The sequence below is a fragment of the Erithacus rubecula genome (assembly GCF_903797595.1).
Source record: "Erithacus rubecula genome assembly, chromosome: 8".
Taxonomy (NCBI): Eukaryota; Metazoa; Chordata; class Aves; order Passeriformes; family Muscicapidae; genus Erithacus; species Erithacus rubecula.
Genome location: NC_136659.1, coordinates 25,780,375 through 25,801,337, shown reverse-complemented (window position 1 = coordinate 25,801,337; position 20,963 = coordinate 25,780,375). Strand labels below are relative to the sequence as shown.

At 42.8% G+C, this 20,963-nt stretch overlaps 1 protein-coding gene across 2 annotated transcripts in view; it reads right to left on the bottom strand.

Annotated features, from left to right (window-relative positions):
- GLI2 (GLI family zinc finger 2) overlaps positions 1-20,963 on the bottom strand; it is a 186,230-nt gene that overhangs the window by 128,980 nt on the left and 36,287 nt on the right. For both annotated transcript variants that reach the window (XM_079310958.1, XM_079310959.1), the window contains exon 2: positions 9,229-9,391. In XM_079310958.1, the coding sequence (XP_079167084.1) occupies positions 9,229-9,361 (133 nt within the window). In that variant the 5' untranslated portion in view covers positions 9,362-9,391. The remainder of the gene's footprint in view (positions 1-9,228; positions 9,392-20,963) is intronic.

Here is a 20,963-nt window from a genome sequence, read left to right as displayed (position 1 = left end):
TGTATGTAGGTAACTTTTTGAACTAAGAAAAATAATTTCTCTCTTATTTTGAAACAGAGTATTTACAGTGTTATTAACAACTTGATGTTCTCCAGCTGAGTTCCAGGTAAGATCACCTAAAAACTTTCTCACTTCAGAGCAAGCATGGCCTTTTGGAATACTTAATCCCTATATCCCCAAATGGTCTCTCCACTACAGATATTGAAAACACCTTCACTGTAAGAACTTAAACTTACCTTTCCCAGCCCTGTAGAACTGTTTTATTGTCCCCTTTGGACAGCAGCAGACTGACACCTAAGACATGAACAAGGTCACCCTTGTAAGGCAGCACCCAGGGGCAGCAGCACCCCCTTGCAGGCAGTGGGAAATGGTAATCTCCCCACAGCCTGACCTGTTAAGTGTTTCTGTGTGACTGAGGCCATAAACATGCTAACCAGATGCTGATGGATGGGCCTGGAGGCCCAAAGAACAACCCGAGTTCATTATACAAATGAGGGAGCGGAGGGAAGTCAAGCAGCTTTCCCAAAATCATGAAGGAAGTTTGGGACTTCATCAGGAACTGAAACTAATTTTCTCCAGGCTCAGTTCTGTGCCCTCACTGTAGGGAGCCACCAAAAAATTGGGTATCTTCACACAAGCAGCCTCTGGGAGTCGGATCAGCTTCCCACAACACATAATAATTCCTCTCGTTAAAACAGGACGTGCAAACCAATGCCTAAAGTCCTCACCTTTGTGTTTCTCTGGTTTTACTTTATAGTGTGGCTGTAAATGCCTCTGAAAGAACATCACCAGCTGTACCTGCAAACCAACACAAACAGATCTGGCTTAACCTCAAGCCTCACTTGCACACATTAACACAGAGCAGGGATATTCACTCCAGTCAGGATGTAGGAAATTCTTCCCATCACTGCTGGTCCATCCCACAAAGAGCAGCCAGAAATCAGGATGAGCCTCAGGAACAAAAACTGAGTGAGAAAGATAAAGTTAAGGCCTCACTAAGAGAACAAAAATTTCATTTTGGAAAAATCTAAATATTACCCAACATTCTGGCTGCAGGGTCAGCAGTGCTGACTGCCTATTGCTCTCTCTTGGCACAGAGCACCTTGTCAGATGCACAAAATCTCTGCTTTCTTAAAACTATTAAACTATTGTTGAAGCAGCACACACAGGACCAGGGGCTTAGAAGAAGATACCTCCTCTATTGGATAGTTTTCAGGAATGTCAGACACTGATCTTTTATATCAATACAACTGAAGCCATCAAAACATCTACTTTAACTGTTTACTTAGGGATGCATCTGTTATAAGCTGTGATTTTTTTCTGAAAATCTGTCAGTCAGGAGCTGATCACTCTAAGAGGAGAGAACAGAACAGCTTTCTGGCTAAAATGGCACCATTAAATCCCTGCAAATGTCACTGTATTTTAAAAATCAGATACTGGTGGCAGCAAATATAAATATTTTGCTTACAATACTCCTGTTCTTATTTATGATTTACTTACAATTGGAAGCATTTTCAATGGGATGGTCTTAAAAAGATCAGGGATCCCAGGAAAAGGAAAGAGGTATTAAAAAAAGAGGAGAGAAACCCCCACTGGGCTCTCTAACAAACCACTGAAAAGACAGAACTGATTTCAGTCAAGTTTGTGATCATATGGGATCACATTCAATTTTTTAAATTTATTTTCATTTTGGACTCAGCCTATGTGCCCAAAGTTCTGCTCAGTTCATTCCAGCAAGGTTTGCCTGATTTCAACCCAGCACCACTATGGGAGTCACAGAACACCCAGTTTAGGTCATTTTCCAACACATATAAAGTCACGAATTTAACATAATCCTGAAGAAGTTTGCATGAAAATACTACATCCCCTTCATTCCTTCAATAGCTAAATTTACAATCTTGGCTGAGATTTATTCTCTGTCATTACCATTAAGATCAGAGAACTCATCCTGTCAAGCATAGTCCCCACACAGAATTCATGGGATATCGATTTATTCCAGAATTTAAGGTTTCTGCAATTTTTGTCTCACTTGGCTCTGGAAAAAACCATAGCCCTGAATTATGAGCCCACGTTGCTAGGTACAGAACAAAGGCAGTGCTGAATTAGTTTAAATTCAGTGATAACCTATTTGTGCTACTGAGCACTTCCACACCCTTATGCAACGGCGAGCAGGGAGCTGACGGCTGCATCGTGACGCTCTCGGATGATGCACACACAGCTTGGGCTCAGCTCTCCCGAAGGGGAAGGAGCAACGCCTCCGTTTGGCAGATGGGCATGAGGACTTGAGTCATCTGACCATGATTACATGGCACATCACTGAGAGGGGAAGGGCTTGCCAGTGGATATGGTGAACCAAGGAACCTGGGCTAAGAGCTCTGTACTGTCATCTGTGTACACCACACATAAACTTCTGAAGCCCCAGAGATAATCACTTCTTGGCATTCCTCTGAAAAAGCTCAGCCCATTTCAGCCACTTTGGCCCTGGACAAAATCCCCTGTGCTCCCTGTCTACAGAATGGGAGCAATGACTTCTCCCTGTCCTGTCAGTGTTCATATGCACACAGATGCTAAAGTGCTGAGGCAGTGTGAGGGCTGCACAAAGCAAGAAATGCCCCCACAAGCCCTGGGCTCCCCAAAGCCACCAGACAGCATAACTCATCTTCTCTAATTATAAAAGATAATAAAAATAGTGCAGTGGAACTGGCTGTGTCCTCTCAGGCCTCTGCACCTCACTCATCACCACACAAAACCACGAAAACAGAAAATCTGATTTCATGGGGGGCAGTTTAACAAGGTGAGGAACAAATCCTCTTTTCACTGCAAGGTCTGTGGGTGCCTTCTCAAGGCCATGCAGAAATTCTTCAGGAGGTGCTGGGAGTACAAGCCCTGTTTCTTGGTGCTGGAATTGGATGCACAGCATTTCTAGGAACATTTTTCTTTGCCACTCATCTGACCTCAGGAGCAGTCCCACTGCTCTGTGCAGGCAGCCATGGAATGCTCTGCCAAACCCTATCAATTATTTAGCACCCAATGGTAGACTAAATCTGTGTGATAAAAGGATGGATTTTATCTAACGCTTGTTCCCCTTAAAGTGATTTACACAACTGGCCTCTCTAGTTGCTTCCCTTAACATAATTATTTACTTTTGCATTAATAGCCTTCCTCCATTTGGGTTATTTTTAGGAGCTTTTTGTAGCCTTGAGAATTTACTATGGTTTTTTCCTTGTATTTTAGTGGGGATTTAAAATTTCCCATCTCTCTGAATGGGCTGTTGAAACACCAGTTTTGCCAATGCTCTGTAAAGCAGGAGCAGCTCTGGGAAGGAGCGTCCCTGGCTGTGTTGACATCTGGTCTTGAGTTTGCCTCTAACTTAAGAAGTCATGGGGTGAGATTTCAGTTCAGAGTTGGCAGTCAGGGCTCCCAGACTGCTCATCAGGCTGTGGACTGATGAACATGAATGAAGGGCTTTAAATCATGAATCTAGGTCCACCTTGGTTCCTCACTTTCACCCCACTCTGCAATTTTGGCAAAGTTGGGAAGACTGGGATCTTTCCACCTAACATTAAATCAGGCATGAAGCCCTCAAGGGAATAAAGGAGGCATCTGGATAATGGGATTCAATCCACCCTAATGCAAAAGCATCCCAAACTAGACCCCTAACACTCAGACAGCCAACTTCAAACAAAATAACTCCCATCCTTTGTCCTTCCATGATTATGGCAGGATCAAACTCCAGGGCTAATGGGTGGTGTTGGGAGAATTGATTTATAAAACTTGTGCAAATTCACAGATGTTCACGCAAAAAGCTCCAGAGATATAAAAATTCAAACTATGGGGACATGCTGGCAGAGGAGATAATCCATCATCTCCACTGGATTTTCTTACTTGACTACAACTGACCAATCCACAACAGGTAAATTTAGCATCAGTTAAAAAGCTTTTATTTAGTACCCTCTGAGGGGCACGTTAATGAAGTCTGAGATGGGTCCTCAGAAAAAAAAGACTTATCAGTATTTGCCAGAATAAACTTATGGAACTTACAAAGTAATATAAATGTTGAAGTGATTATCATTACAACTATTATTAATTATAGTATGATACACTCACAAAATACAAAGGTCTTCCAGGTGGTACTTAATGGTTGAGATAACCAATGTCATCAGCCTGTGAAGAATAACTTTTAAAGTCATAAAAGCTTTTGAACTTGGCATGCAGACCTGCAGTATGGTTAGGAATGAGATAAAATTACTCAGTCTTCAAAAGTACTTTTGCATCTGTAACAAGCTGAAATTATAGGAATTTTGCTATAACAGTGTGGGGTAGCAGTATACAATCAGGTAAATACTAGCTGATGTTAGGAATCATAGAATCATTTGGGTTGGAAAAAACCCTTAATATCATCAAGTCTAACCATAAAGCTGCTGCATCATGTAAGGGCTACACAACTTGAACCAAAAACTCAATAAACATTAATGGTTATTCACTCTGAGGTCACACCCTTGCCCACAGGGTTGGCACCACACAAAGTCAGTAGAGAGGCTTGGGCAAGGAGTTTCCCCCACAAGGAAAAAAAAACAAAAACAAGAAGTCAGCCTCAAATCGCTCATTTAAGCAAAGCAAAGGGTCACCTGGGCTGACTCTTTCAAAGAAGAAACTAGGGAGACAGCACTGCAAGCCACATATAAAAGAGAAAGGGCAGGCAGAAAGAAAGCCATGTAGCACAGTTTGTGGCAATCTCAAATACCAAAATTCTGTCACTGTAACTGAAGAACTAAACCTGCTGCTCCAGAGTGCTCCCTGCCAGGCCCCCAAACCAGACACTGCTCATCCAACACAACAATGGTGCAGCATGGCTTCAGCTTCATCCATTTCTACATGAATCCTTCTAAACTATCCCAAAGAGCAGGTGCCAGGTGACCAGCACAAGACAAAGCTGGCAAACTTGTCACTGTCCTTGATATTCCATGACTGAGGAACAGTCTCAGCACTGCACCAGTCTGAGCACCTGAGACATCCAAAGGGACACGAGTGGGTACACAAGAGACTGCAGGCAATCAGTCCACTCAGAAGGGCTCCAAAAGCAAAGAAATTCACTTTAGGACCCAACAGAACTCTTCTCATGAAAGGCTGGCAGAAACAGTAAGAGGAGAAATACAGTTCTTGACTGCAGTTGCTCCTGTGGCAGTGCTGCACTGAAGTCCTACCCAAGGTGAGAGCCAATGAACTTTATGCTGTAGATGCATGAGAATAGACAGTGGATGTCAGGATAATTTCTCAGTCTGAATTACAGGATTTCCCCATCATTCAGTTTTAACCACTTGCCCTCTTTTCCCCTGCAGCCAATCCCAGCTTTTCTGTTGAACACACCTCAGCATTTTAAGCTGCACACAGCAAAGCAGTGCAGGGCAGGGAAGCTAAGAATGTGCTTTTACTGGTTATGTTCCCTTTCCTGGAAAATGTGAACTGCATGAAAAACATTCTTTAAGAAGATCCCTGCCCCTCCAGGGTGGATAGAGGAGATGACTTCATTGGGGCTGTTCTCATTCTAATTTGTCTGAGTCTTGGGCCACACAAACTATATATTTTTTCAGCACACTGAGGTCTGCTGGGATGCTGGCATTTCCTCCTCCTCATTTACATGGTCTTCCCATAATCTAGCACTAAGACAAGCTGAGCTGCACAAGGACTCCCTGCCAATGCCACTTGGGGCTTGCTTACAGAAGACCTCTGGAGAGCAATGGGAGGTGCTCCCTGCCCTTCTCCTCTGCCTATGAAAGGGCTGAGTGTGCTACTTCTGCAGAACTAAGCATTCCTGCCAGCCCATAAATCAAGTGACCAAACTCCATCCCAATCTCTGATCCACTGCAGAAAAGCCCCACACTCTGCCTTTACAGCACACACAGGGCAAAGAGCTGTATTTCATCAACTGAAGCCTTAATACCAGAGGAGGGTCGTTACCTCCTGGAAAAAAAAAAAAAAGAAAAAAGCACAGCCAGAGTCTTACTAGTTCTGCAGCTTGGCTTCCCCATGTTTACAGCAAATGACTTGTTGAACTTCATTATATACAAAGTATTTCCATAGATCAGAGGCAGGGAGACCTGTGCAGCTAACATAAAATAAATTACCACCCCGTGATAAATGGTTCTATTAGCAATCCAGATTGTTAAACTCAGATACAACAGGATGAAGGGAGCACTGCCCCATTCATTCTCCCTGCGGCAGATACTGAGTTGTAAATAGGTTATTTTGTGTGTAAATAACACATTAAAACTCAGCATTAGCCGTGTCTTTTGATAGAGAGGAAATTGTTCCAAATAAATAATTTCGGACAGGAATGTAAAATAAGCCAGATTTAATAGTGCATGCCTGCTGTAGCTGTGTTAAACATGACTAAAATGATAAACCCCAGAATATACTAATAGTAAACTATGCTCTGACATCAAAGTAATGAGGCTGTATTTTTACCCAGCTTTAGAAATGCTAAAATTAGTCTTGACAGAGCCAGACATCAGAAAAATGTTTCAAACATAAACACCATCAATTTGGGAACTTGGAGTTTGTGTCATGCAGAGGGTGGGGTGGAGAGGGAAAGGTGCATTCTGGGCCTCGTTAAAGTTGAGCAGTTAGCATTTAGGAGAATTTGTATTTAATTTTTATTATGAGATGAGAAACCTATCTTCCTAAATATCTCTGCTTTGATAGAGTGGCTCATTTAAATTTCCCCTACAGCCATGTGCCTGGGCTCCCTCATGCCTGTAGGTACAGAGGATGTGTCAGTGCCAGCCTGAGGGACAAACTCACTCACTCGTGGGGCTCTGCACCAAACCCTCCTAACCCTACACACCAACATCAACAGAATGCATTCAACAGAAGGGTTTTCTGAACTCAAATTGCCCTTCCAGAATTAGAGACAATAAAACCAAGAGCCTCTTCTGCAGCTCTAACTTGTCTGTAGTTCCATACTATCATTATAAATAGTTTCCATCTCAGTCACACACACATGTGCCCCTATTACAAGAGAAAAGAGAAACTCTGACTCCTTGGCCAACATGATTTATGGAAAAACAGAAAATTAAGAGAGACTGCTCTGATGTCATATCTGTGAGGCCAATTTCTGAACATCTGATCAATGGGTTACTATAAAAAAACTGTCACAGATGATGTTTAAAATGGCAGCTTCAGAAGACTAAAAATACGGGATGCAAATTCTTAGTACAAAAGGACTCTTCTCTACTGCCAGCATCAACAATATTGATCTCTGCTCCTACAGCCACAGCTTAATTTGTCAGAGGCTGGAAACATTTGGGACAAGTATCCAAAGCAAGGGGACTAGAAATGTAGACTGAACATATTATCTTATAATAATAAGAGCCTAAATAACAATATAATTGAATAGTTATTCTTCCATTATTTAACTACGATTCAGTTTATTCTACAATAAGAAATAAAACCTTATGAATCTATTAATTCCTATAAGTGAAAAAGAAAACCTTATGATCTGAGACATGCAAAACATGCTATGATGGCAATTCTTTCTGTGTAACTCAGTAGAATAAAGGAGAAGAAATGTGTTGTGAATTACATTTGTTTGCCTCTGGAGCACAGCTTGGTGATCTGCAGCACTGGCTGAGCCTCACTGCCACTTTCTCACATGCTAGTATACAGAGTAAAAAACCTCTGCAATAAATGAAATCAAGAGTCTGTCTTGGATGAGAATAAAGACTTGCTGGTATGGCCCCAAAGCAGGGTGGGGAGCTCAGAGGCCCACCCTTTAAAACTGATCCCCTCTTCAAGCTGCACTTCCTAATTAATCTCCAAGCCTCCATTGCTTTCTTCTGTAAAAATATGAGCATGCATACTCATAGTTCTGGCCTGTTGTGAGTAATTACTCTAATTTAGGGAACCAAACATGTTATATTAGCATGAATGCCATGTAAGTAGAATGTCATCTCTACCCAGCTTTTTGTTATCACCTGCTAAATCACACCTTGCAGTTTACTCACATTAGAACACAACTTTGTATTAGTTTTTCTATTTCCAAGCACACACATAAGCACAGTGCTCACTTTCAGGAGCCTGTATTATGTCTATCCAGAGTTCAAAGGAAAGCCCTCCAAACCACAGGAGCACGTGCATCACCTGCAGAGTCCTGGGGCCAGCATCTGACCACACGCTGCTCCACTGCTGCCCATTTTGGGTCATTTATGAGCACTTTTCTTCACAGCATGACACAGATTTCACTCTTTACATCTCATTACACAACGCTTTCATCACAATCCTCCTGACATCTTCAAACAATCCTCAACTTACTTCTGCACTTCCTCCTAATAAAAGGAGAAATACTGAGCCCATAAATCACCTTTTTTTTTCCCAAGGTGAGAGCACACTGCTAACAGAACATATTATACTGGATGCTTAAAAACCAATTAGGTCTCCAGGGATGCCAAATGGGCTGATGGACACTCCACCTCAGGGCATCCTCATTTGGATCTCTGCTTCCTCAGTGGAGACATTCCTAAGGCAAGTGCCAAGAGAGGAGAAGGAGCAGGAGGAGGCAGGAGCAACATCCCTGCACGTTCACCAGCACACCAGTTACACCCACCAGTAATGGCTCCATGCCTGTAGGTGTCCACAAGAGCTTCCCAATTAGCTACAACAGCAGCAAGGCCAAAATCTTGTTTAATACACTGAGTTGAAAAAGAACGGCGCAAGTGAGGGGCTTCTTTATGAACATTCCTGCACTGGGTCTGGACATTCCCAAATTCCCCTCTAACTGTGAAATCCCAGCAGCAATGACTGCAGACTGTTTAGCTCATTAGCAGGATCACAGCTGGCACACAACACCCCTTCCTGACCAGGATGATGAGGTGCTCCCCATCTCCAGCCAGCCTCACAGCCATTCTGTAACTCCCCATGGAGGAGGGGAGGGCACAGTGCTGCCAACACCCTGCAGCAGCAGTCAGCTGGTGGCAAGCACTGATGGCATGCCCCATCTCCCCCACAGCCACCCCTCACCCCAGCCCAGCTCTCTGGGAGTGGTGCTGACCATCACACTACAGTGACATTTAGATGCCATGAAGGGACACTGCTTCCAGTTCCTCTGACAGCCAAGAACCCCAATAAACTCAGCGTGTTCACAGGAAGACAGATGCCACCATACTTATTAAATTCTTACAGTCTAATGAAAAACACCCCTGCTGCTTTCAAACTGTGGAAAACATAAAGTACCTCCTTGTGCCACTGCTGCTCCTGCTGCTGCTAAAGGAGTGGGTTTCTTCCCCGTCTCTGTAAAGCCATTCCCCTCCAGAACAGCACCTTTCCCTTCTTTTTTCCCAGCAGCTGTTGAAGAAGAAGTTTCCATCTTAGACGGGCATCTTCCAGCTCAGGAATCCTACAGGACATAAAACAAAACCAGATTCTGGTCACCACTCACAAAACAGGCAAAATCAGCTCCATGAAGCAGAAGATGGTTTGGCAGAGTTCAAAAGCAAATGGCAAGCAGCAAACAAATCCTGAGTTCCTAACTCCAGCAGCACAGCCAGTCCCAGCAGTCATAGGCACAAAGGCTACAACCATGTAAAGGACTGGGTGTTCTCATAGACCTACAAAGATCAGGACCAAAAAACAATTCCCAGCTAACCCTGGGATACACAGGAAAGTTTACAGGTCCAGAGGGCTTTCCAGGATTATAGGATAAGTGAGATGCAAATATTTAGCACACATAAAATAGATCTACTCATCCTACACATGACCTAGACCATCCTAACAAAAAACTCAGCTAAAAATTTCCAATAAAACACAGATAAACATATATTTAAACTGTTGTTTTTTTTCTTTTTTCATTCCCATGTTGGGTGCTTATGGTTTTTTGGAACCAGTGTCATGATAAGAACTTTTCAGCAATGCTTTAAGCCACAGTATGTCTGCCACATCCCCTCAAGCTCTCACTGGTGAGGTCTAACAAATACCCTTTCTCTCCCAAAAAAGTTCTTCTATCCTAACCAATTGTATCTGAAAATCAGCTACAACTTTACCCCCATTACAAATGGTGAGTTAAATGCCATGAAATATCCAAAAAATAAGAAGATACCAAAGTTCAAATAACTTGGGTTTTTTAACTTTGATTGATAAAACGTGGAAACTCCTGAAATTTTTTCAGCTTGACCATTTTTTCTGCATGATTCAGACTTGAGTGGTCTCCCAAAAGCAAACATATGAGTATCCCAAACTTAGTGTAAAAACAGGGTTTCTCTTAAATGAAGAGGCATGCTTTGTTTCTGAATGCAAATACTTTTGTTCCCCTCATTTTAGCTTGTTTTGATATCACATGTCTCCACCTGACTCCTGCCCGCACATAACCAGCACAGATACCTGGCACTACCAGCCTCAGGCTGGTCTTGGGAAAACCCACTGCTAATTCCTCTTTCCTTTCTAATTTTAATGCAGATCTGCAATTTTTCACATGCAAATTTTTCAGCTCCTGAAATACTCTGGAGCACACTGGCTGTTTACCTTACTGGAATTAATGGGGAATATCTGAGAAGCCAGAAAACTTTTTTTGTGCATGCAGGTAGTTTTATCACCATTGTGCCAATTCAAAACTTGCCTCCCTCTGCTCTGGAGGACTGACTGACTCCTGAACATATTGGACTAAAAGGTAAACTCTCCTAAGAACTTTGAAGCACAAAGATTTCAGGAATTCCCTCCCTGCAAGGGACCAGGTGCATGGTGGTTGGGGAGGACTGTCCCCAGTGCCCAGGCTCTGTGACAGTGGTGTCCCACCAAGCAGCTGTGTGCTGCAGCCCAGCAGCTCAGCCTTCAGGCATGGCTCACGTTAATGGGACAGCAAAATGATGGATCTGTGGTGCCAGTCTGCAGCTGTAAACTGGAAATGACAGGACCCACAATTACAGGCTTTACTGATGACACAAGGCTCCGGTGAATACTGAGGTGGCCCCTCAAGGTCCTGCCCCGGCATGTGCTGGGCTTGATGGCAAACATGGGATGGGTTCCTGGGGGCCACAGGGCTTTACAGTGGTTTAAACCAGGAATCAGGTTGGGTTACAGACCACGTATGAAATAAATACACCCGAACTGCAGGAGGATTTGACCTAGGTCTGACAGCCTGGCTTCTGTTCGTTAAGCAAATAAACTTCAGAGGCTCTATTACTAACCCCTCACCTGTTTCTTCTTAGTCCCTCCTTTCAAGGCTTTGCACTCTTGTTTGAAACCAGACCCTGGCCCTGCACCCCAGCCCCCTTCCCCGGGTTCCCTGACCCTGGGGCAGCCCCGGGGTGAGTGAGCATCCTCAGGCACGGCAGAGCTCAGAGCCAGCCAGGACAGGAAGGAGCTGGCAGAAGGACTTGTTCTGTGAAACGTGCAGGTTAGAGCTGTAGTTTTTTTCCAGAGATGCCTGAAGCAAAATCTCTACATCCTTGCCACAGACACCTCAGTAAGGACCCAGTTTTTCAGATGTGTCATTTATCCAGCTGGAATGTGACAGGAGATCATGCCTGTATTTGAAAATCTGGTCTTTGCAGCTGTAATGCTCTCTTTTCTGATGAATTATGAATTTTAAAAAAATATTCAAGTGTTTGTAATAAGTGGTTTTATTAAACAGGTAAATCCTCAAATACCAGATTAGGAAAAATAAATAATGCAACTAACTTTAATCTCACAGGATTTAGGGTAATAAGTCTATAATTATTTTTGCTTCGTAAAGGTGCCTGGGGCAGCACAGGCTGACTATGAGGTTCCAAGCTTTTCCCCAAGTCAGCAGTAACCAAAAGTCATTTTCCTTTCACAGGACCTAACAGCCAGAGCTGATCATCCCAGCCCAGGAAGACACAAGTATCCTTCCTGCCAGATCCTGCTCTGCTCAGCACCTCTGCCTGCAGACCAGGAGAGAGAGCAGTGAGCAAAGGAGCACCAGCACTGATTCCATATCCCACCTTTGAGGGCTCACAAGTGGCCAAGAGCTGGTGACCAGCAGCATTCTCAGTGGTGCAATGTGTGACCAGGACATAGCACTGGAACTCTGGAGATTTAGGTCCCCATCACAGACCTGCTACAGTCTCCTCAGTGTCCCTGGGCAGAAAGCTTAACTTCTCTCTTGCAGCTGGTTTCCACAGCCATAAAACAGGAAATAGTGCTTTGCCCTATTTGCAAAGTGCTTTGAGATCCTTTGAGGCACAAGGCTATGGAAGTGTTTTTATTACCAGTATAAGAAGATATATTGGTGGAGGCAGTCAATCCACACTATCCAGGAGAACAACATTCATTTTTTAAGCAATGCATACTTTGCTTTCTGTTCGATGCTAAACTTTTTCTGCTGCTCTGTGCCACACAGAATTTATAAATTCAATGACAGATTAATCTTAGCAGCGAGCCATTTGGCATGAAAAAGGGTTTCACAGGGAGTCTGCTTTTTCCTGTAAAGAGCATGCATTTAGGAGTGACTATACAGAGAAAGACCCTGTGCACTTATTCAAGCACAACTCTCTGCCCTCAGTCATTACTCAGAATTAAAAAACCAGAATGGATTACTCAGATTTTTCCTAAGGTTTGTAGCTTTCTCTGCAGGAGGAGAGCTGGGTAATTGATTTTGACACTAATACCAGCACTATTCATATGCCCTGTAATATAATTCTGCAGTGACACTAAAAAGGCAGCCATCTGAGATCTGAACAAGGAAAGTGCTATATGATTTGCCCTAGACAACCCCAACTATTTTAACAGCTGTGTTGTATATTAAAAGGGAGAAATCCCAACAGAATTAAAAACAACAAAGTCACATTTGCCTTTGAGGGAAAACAAGAAGCTGTAAACTTTCCTAATAAAACAATCCCTCCTGCTAAGTGCTTGAGGAATGGTCTGAAGTGCTGTCTGAAAATGCCTCTCTTTTGGAGGGCATCAGCCTGAGTAGGACTGCTGGCAAACTCAGGAATGAACAGATACTCATCAGCCAAACACTCTGCACATTCTTTTTTTTTTTTTTTTTTTCAAAAGGCAATTATTTCCTTCTTCAGGATTGTTCTCTGATCAGGAAACCCCCTTCTCCACCCCTAGAGAGGGCAGAAATTACCTTTTTTTCCTTCTCTGTGAAAGATGCATGACCAATTTTGCCTATTTGTGCTCAAAGATTAAGCAGCACTATAGGAATGATCCTCTCTGGCACTGCCAGAGGCACTGTGACACAGATCCAACCCTGAATGCCACCTTCAAGCCTGGCAGCCCCATGGTAGGTGCAGACAGGGATTTCCAAAGCATGATTCCAGAAGTCATCTCACTTTTGGAATACTTTGGGCTTTCTCAGACCAGTGTGTATTCTCTTTCCACTCTGAGTTCATCTCCACCTGACCCCACAGACAGTGCCAGTGAGGTGGCATCACCTGCAGGGACACTTTGGAGGAGACACCAGTGCCACATCCAGCGTGCAGCTGCACTGCTGCTGGCTCCTGGCAGGAATGATGGAGCTGGGATAACTAAGGGCAGCCTTGCACAGTTCTCACCAGGCTTGTGCTCAGGGAGGCATTCAATCCTGCCCAGAACCCCCATGTAGGCACAGTCCCAGGTCTGATCCTGGTGTGCCACTTTAAGATAAACACAGACATACTCCTGCCATGTCTGCTTTTGCAGCAGACTATGTCATACAGCTAAAGCCTTCTGAATACATGATCTACTTATGAAATTCAGTGTGAGCCAGCTGCTCTGAACATTGGCTTAATACAGTGGCTGCTGTGATCCTTTTCAGTCTCCCAGGGTTTGAGCCAAATTATGTTCTCAATTACATGGAAGTAGCAGCAGTTAACCCGGTGAAGTCATAGGCTCTGTACCACAGCAAAACTTGACCCCTCTATTTTCTTTTATATCAGCAACAGCTTCAAATTACTAAAGAAAGTTTTCTCTGTCTAAATGCCACTCCTAAATCTTGGGACTATCCAAACATGCTGTCTGCTGCTGAAGAACCTACAACTATTTACAGAGTACCAATCTCAGGTAAAAGCAGCATAAATACTAATTCAGGAGTAATCACTTTTGAGGTCCTCCTGACACAAGGTTTCCCATCTTGACATTTCTTAGGAATGGTCTGCTTGGGCCATTCCTGCAGGGTTGATTACACCTGGAAGTCAGAGCTGTACACTGGGGCAGTAGCTCTCTGTCTGGGGCCTGCTCCTGCCCCTTCCCCTCAAGAAACCTTCTGTGGTGGGTCCCTACCAGATTCTGGGAAGAAAGGAAGCAGAGACAAACCCAGGCTGGCAGAAGCAGTGCTAGGAGGGCACTGAGCTGCTCAGGGCTTATTCTGACTCCTGCTCAGAGAAGGGTAATACCAGGCTGCCAAAGGGAGGGAGGAAGGAGTTGTGGTAGCAGCAAATAGGATAGGAAGACACACAAATTCTGCCTGCCTACTCCCAAAGGTAAGGCTAAAACTGCTGAGAAATCTGGGTGTTCACAAAACTTCACCTAACAATTCCAGCCCATGGCAAAAGTTGTATCACTCAAAAAAATGAAAAAGAAATGAGAAGGGTGGAAAATAGACAAAAAAATACCCTCAGTAGAGTTGGCAAAACTGCAATAGTTATACAGGTTCTGGAATGTACAAAGGCTGAAATCAGAGACTTAGCATCTCTTTTGAACTTCAAAAACAACATGTCTCTTCAAATCACTCCGTTAATTGGCTTTAAATTAGAGTTCTAAGTTTAATGAACAAATCCTTCGCGTACGGCATGAAACGGATACGCTTCTAGATTAACTTCCTGATCAACACCATCTGCCATTTCCATATGGCAACAGCAAACCAAAAGCACGAGGAAGAAACTGCCCTGCAATACTGAGAGGGGTCAAAGTGCACCCAGAACTGACTGGTGCTTGGTAGTGTCTCTCTACTGTAGAAACATCACCTCCCACATCTCCAGAAGTCCTGGGATATTTCAGGCACAACTCTGTCCAAGAAGGTAAAGAAAGGAAAAATGCAGGGTAGGGAGGAGGCATGAAGGAAAAGAGGGATGTTTGCAGGGAGGATTGGATGGATATGGAAAGAACAGCAAGTTCCTGAAGATGGACAAGAGCTTGGAAAAGAAGAAATAAGGGAATGGGGGGGGATGACCTTAAAGACTTACTGAAGAATATGAGTGAATGAAGCACAGACAATGGCAAATCCTGTGGAAACAGAGAAGCATGGAAAAGAAGAAGAGACTGCAGGCAGACCTGATTCCCCAAGAGATGGAGATACATGCACTGCTGAGGCAGGGGAAGGCACAACATGACATCTCTAATGGCAGGGACAGACCAGGGAGGCAGAGCACAGAGGGAAGAGAGACACAGGGAAGAAAAGTGACAGGGAAGGGTCTCTGACAGAAGAAATATGCCCTGCAAACAGCTTCAAAGAATGCAGCCTTCTAGCCTGCTCCATCACTCTTTGCATATGAAGCAAATAAGACTGTGTCTAGGCACAAAAAGAATTTACTGCTTCAGGTGGTGCCAGCCATGTGAAAGGAAACCATCTCAAAAAGAGTCACAAGTGCTGTCTGCCCTGCTTACACTGACACTGAGCACAGCAGCCTTCCACTGACACCAAACATGGACATGGAGTTAGTGGTGGCACTCAGAAATTATCACCATATGGACTGTCTGTAAATATTCAGCTACCTGCTCAAGAACCAGCCTTCAGCAGCTCCCAGGAGACCTTCCAGCAGGAGCCAGTCACTGATGGGTCCTGGACAGCAAGGGTGCAATGCCAGTGTCTGCAGAGGGACCCCTGGTCCTGGGCAGGGCTGACAGAGGTGGCACAGCACTTGTGGATGCACAAGTCCTTCAGGAATGTCAGTCACAGGCCAGGCTATCCTGTGTGGCACCAAATGACAACACTGAGGCTACTGTATTGCAACATAAATGATTTTTTCCTTTCTAAATCCATTCACTTTCTGGGCTGCATTTATGGGAAAGGAGACGATATTGAGTAAAGGAACTAACATTTCAGCCATTTTTCAGGTTTACCCTGGTGTTCCTATTTTTCACTAATGTCACTTTAATATTGCTGCTTCATTACAAACAAGCCTGATTTATAAAACAGCTGAACATTTGAATTGTTTCCCCACTTCCAGTATATTTTCAAGTTGCCAACCTTAGAGCCTTGAACAAAAATTATCTTTCAGATGCTGGGTAATAAACAATCACAATACATCATCAAAACATGTGAACAGACATAAAAGCTCAAAGCCAGACACAGAATCAGCACTGGTCCATGCTGAGACATGCAGGCTGGGGTACCTGACTTTCCCTCCTTTCCCTCAGAAGTTATCTTTAAGATGTTTCTTACTTTGGAAGAACCGAGAAGATGTAGGAGTGGGGGCTGGAGGGAAGAGTCTTTTGTGGTAGAACAGGAAAACAAAGTCATGCTTGTAATTTTACAAAACCAATCCTACATGTTTTATCATGAGAAAATTTCCACTAAGCAAATTCCGACACGCGAAAAACCGTCCGAGGAGATAATCGAGGCACTCCTGCATTCAGACTCTGCATTAACATGCTGCAGAAAACATGGGAGGATGCCACCAGGTAAACAAAAACTGCTCAAAAGTGATGCATCACCACTGTAACTGGCCCATGAATCCTCACTTGGGTTTTGTTTATTTGTTTGCTTTTGTTGTAAGAGTGAGAGAATTGTGGCAAAGCAGCGTCTAAGTTTGTGTTTTTGATGTAAATCCAAAGAAGTTTTCAATTTCCTGTTACACAATTGTCTGGGTTTTTTCCAAAAACAGAACCAAAAAGACAAATACTATCTCTGTGTGCACACATGTATCTAATGAAGTAGTATTGTTTTCATTTTAGGAAACCTTTGCACACCAAAATAGAAAAAGAAAAAAAGGGCAATATAGAACCCCCAAAAAACTCCCTTTGTCAAGTCTTCATGGTTCAAAAAGAGCAGAAACTTCTAATATCTAACATGTCAGAGAAAACATCTGTGGTGCTTGGCAGCTCTACCAGGGTGGGTTACAGCTAAACAGGGTGGGTGACAGACTCCATGAAGACCAGGGTGGAGGACCATTAAACTGTTTACAACAAAATTAGACTCTAATTGCAAATCACTAATAGCCTATTGACTTTTCATCAGGTTTATGAGTAAAAGATACTACAGAAGTAAATTGCACATACTGCAAAGGGGAGCAGAACTGATTCTGCACAGAGATGTTTATGCAGATTCCACAGAGCAGAGAAGGGCCAGTGCAGGAGATCTGGCCAACAAAAAAAGCTGCATTTTTTTTTTTTTTGAGAAGCGAATGTTTTGTTGGCTTGGTGGTGACTGAAGGAGAATCCTCTCAGGGTTTCACTTCTGTGCTGGAGTAGTTTGGGCACTTTCAACTCTAATGAATGAAAACCCAAATACAAACCACATGCACTGAAGCTTAATGGGTTTGCTTTATGTAGGGGTGGGATGAGTAATAGTGTCTTGTAGTGACTTGTCCATCCAGATGACATTGAACAGCCTCCAAAGCTTGGATAAGAAACCCCTCATTTGGCTCAAGAAATGAAAATCTTTATTTTGAGCAATGAAAGATGAAGGACTGCATCCTTGCAAATATCCCTATAGCAACTAGGTTCTTTCAGAACAAGTTTGATTACAAAATTTGGTTTATTTTTAAACATTACAGTTCTGCTCATCAGCCTATTGAATTCTCCCTCCAGAGGCACACGTGTAAGCATGCAGAAGAGAGAAGCCTGGGAAGGAGACAAGAATGTAATTAAAAACAAAAAAGCAACACTTCAGTTGGCTCATTTTCCTCAGCTGAACACATACACCACACAGGATGCTATTCCACACTTTATTCCACTCCACATATTGTCTTTATAAGACTCCAGTTGCCAGCTGAAGGCAGGATGCAGGCCACATTAAATGGTTGGCAGTTTATAAACAGGAGAATTGAGAAAAATTGGTCCAGATGAGAATGGGAGAAGAGCTTCTCAGAGGAACACAGAGTATCTAGGGTTGAAAAAATGGAGGTCATCAAGGTGAGCCTTATGCTCACAACTAGTATTTGAAAACCCCAAAACTGAAGTATCTGACAGCTGGTTTAGCAGAACAGCTCAGAGCTATATGGGATGTACCCACGAACCACAACAAAGCTTAGTCTGCAAGGACACAAACATGCTGGTAAAGAAAACTTCATGAAAACCAAGAATCCTTGCAAGGAATTTTATATGAGAAAAAAAAATAAATCAATACTTTGAGGAGTATTCAATTTCTGTGAGCTCAAGTTACAAGGCTGTATATTTTCCCAGAAATTAACAGTTAAGTAAAAGGTGAATGGCAGAGCCCCTAAGTTTTCAGCAGTGCAGGTCCATCTTCTACTGAGAAAAGAGACTTTACAATGTGGCTGGCTGTCATTACAGGGGATGGGAATAAGTCTTTCAGGAGACAGGCTGAAGTATTCAGGAGGGTATTAAGCTAATGACAAAAGACAAGGGTGAAAATGAGCACTCATTTAGCCAGAAATCAAGATGTCAAGATTAAAATTAATCAAGGTACCAAGGGACTCAAAGAGAAGAGATTCCTTAATTGTGTAGACTGTAACACTACGAACACGAGTAATAAACAAGAAGTGGAATAGCTCCTTTAATACACAAATTAGTCCTGACTGGTATTACTGAATCTGGTGGAAACATTCACATGAAGGGAGAGTTACAATCATTTTGTGTATCAGGGACTGGAAACAAATAGAGTCATGAAGCCTGTCAGTGACAAATGGTTGTTGACATGGTAAATAAAGATGATTGCTTTATACCAGGGAGATGCTCTCCATGCCTAGATGGCCTAGATAAAGATTATAGGTTCTAAAGCAACCACAGACAAGGCCACACATCTGGAAAATAATTGATTAAAATGAAAACTGTCTGAGAAACACTGACTGGAGATGACTTGAAGTTTATGGTGGGCAGACAGTGGCTGAGAAGCTCCAGGGAGGGTATCAATATTAAAACAATTAAAGCAATATGTGTTTGTTCACACAGAGTTTGGGGGGCTGTAATGCCTCTCTGCCTAACCCTGAATTGACAGTGTGTGCAGCTCTGGTGCCCAAAGTCCAAGCAGAAAGATGAAAATTGCAAAGGCTCCTGTGCCACACATGAGAAAAATGAAAGAGAGGTCAAGAGAGAGGCACTTGCAGAAGGACTTGGTCAGTAATATTAACACATACACAACCAGAAAGGCTAAGAGACATAAATTAAAGCAGAGAAATTCAGATCAGAAACAAGGCTCCCAGCTGCACCAGGAAAGAGCACTAGATTCAGGCTGATGCCAGACTTTCTAGAATGGCAGAGCTGAGATTTTGTTCAGTATTTTTCCAGGAGATCTCTTGTAGTCTAAGACTTATCACAGGACATGGGTTTTAAGTACAGGATGGGTTTAAGTACAGAAAAGTCCTCTGATGGTGTTAAAGAGAAGGTTAGACTAGATCAGCAGCTTGATCCTCTGTGCACCTATGTATCAGAGCATTATTAATGGTTGGTTTACCATACCTCCACATGTCAAAACATCTGCATTTATTATGATTAAATTTTAGCATGTCTGTCTCTGCTGACTACTAAACTAACATCTAACTTCCAAATTCCCTGTTTTTTCTTTTGTGTTAGGACAGGTGTCTATGACCTGCCAATGGCAATGTTGCAGAATATACATTCCTCCACTATGCAGTTATGTCTACTGTGCTGCAAACATTTTGATGACTGAGAAAAAATTATAAAACCATTCACCAACAGAATATCATGCAATCTTCACTTTGTGGCCTATAAGAACTCACTTTGTTTCTTGATCTGGTAAGCAGATGCTAGCATCAAAAAAAAAAAAAAAAAAAAAAAAAAAAAAAAAAAAAAAAAAAAAGGAAGAATCAACACTGTGATTTATTTCATTCTCTTGTTAAAAAAGCTAAGGGAAAAACCTCCCTTCTCAACCTCAGTAGTGGAGTCTCCACAGCTTAGAGGAGACTGGGAATACAAGGAGGTCTGACTGATGTGGCCATTAGACACAAGAAGACTCTTAACTATTTCATTACATAAGACCCAAATCATTAAGGCTAGCCTGAGAAGATTCTGCAAGTACTGCTTCCTTATTTGCTTTTGTTCTTGCTACTTTCTAATTTAAGACAAAATGCAAAGGATTCATATCAATTCTTCAGGACAGAACTCTTGTGCAGGAGCATGCAGGTACACACACATACACATATACCTAGTTTTAGTTACAGTTATTATTTAGTTATAACTAAATCAGTTCTAGCTAATATATAACCATTTACTGAAACAGTTGCAATTCACCTTGCAGTTACTGTACATTATTTCTGTTGTATATTAATGCACATAATTATACTCTATACCCCTATCTTTTTCTGCATGCAAGCTTGTTGAGTTCTTAAGAAAACAGTCAAAACAATCTAACTCTTTTACCTCCCCTCTACAAAGCCCTTCCTGCTCCTGAAGTTTCACATCTATTCTTTTCTTTAATCACCTCACTCCTCCACGACCATCTTCTAAACCATACCACAACTACTTTTCTTGCTCCCCTTGCTCTCTCTTTTTTTTTTTTCTTTTTCCTGGTCTGCCTCCCTCTAAACCCAAAATCCCACTTGTGTCTATAACTCATTCCATCTTCCTTCTCATTCACTATAGCTAAGCTGTATTCAAAGCCCAGTTGCCTCTGGGCTTTCTCTCCACTCAATCTTACCTACATTCTACTGTCAGATTGACCTAGTTTGGACCTAATTCCCTCCAACCACACAGAAACTTTAGTCTGCCTCAAATATCTCTCACAGCAGTCTGGCTGTGGTTAGAAGGTAGCAAAGGATGCCAATCTCTGTAGAAGTGGATAGCATCTGGTTTGTTATCCAAGTTTGAAACCTGGGGTGGTCCTCAGATTCCCCCAACCTCACTGTAAGATTCTGCCTCCAGGCCACCTCTGACTCCTGCTTCTTCCT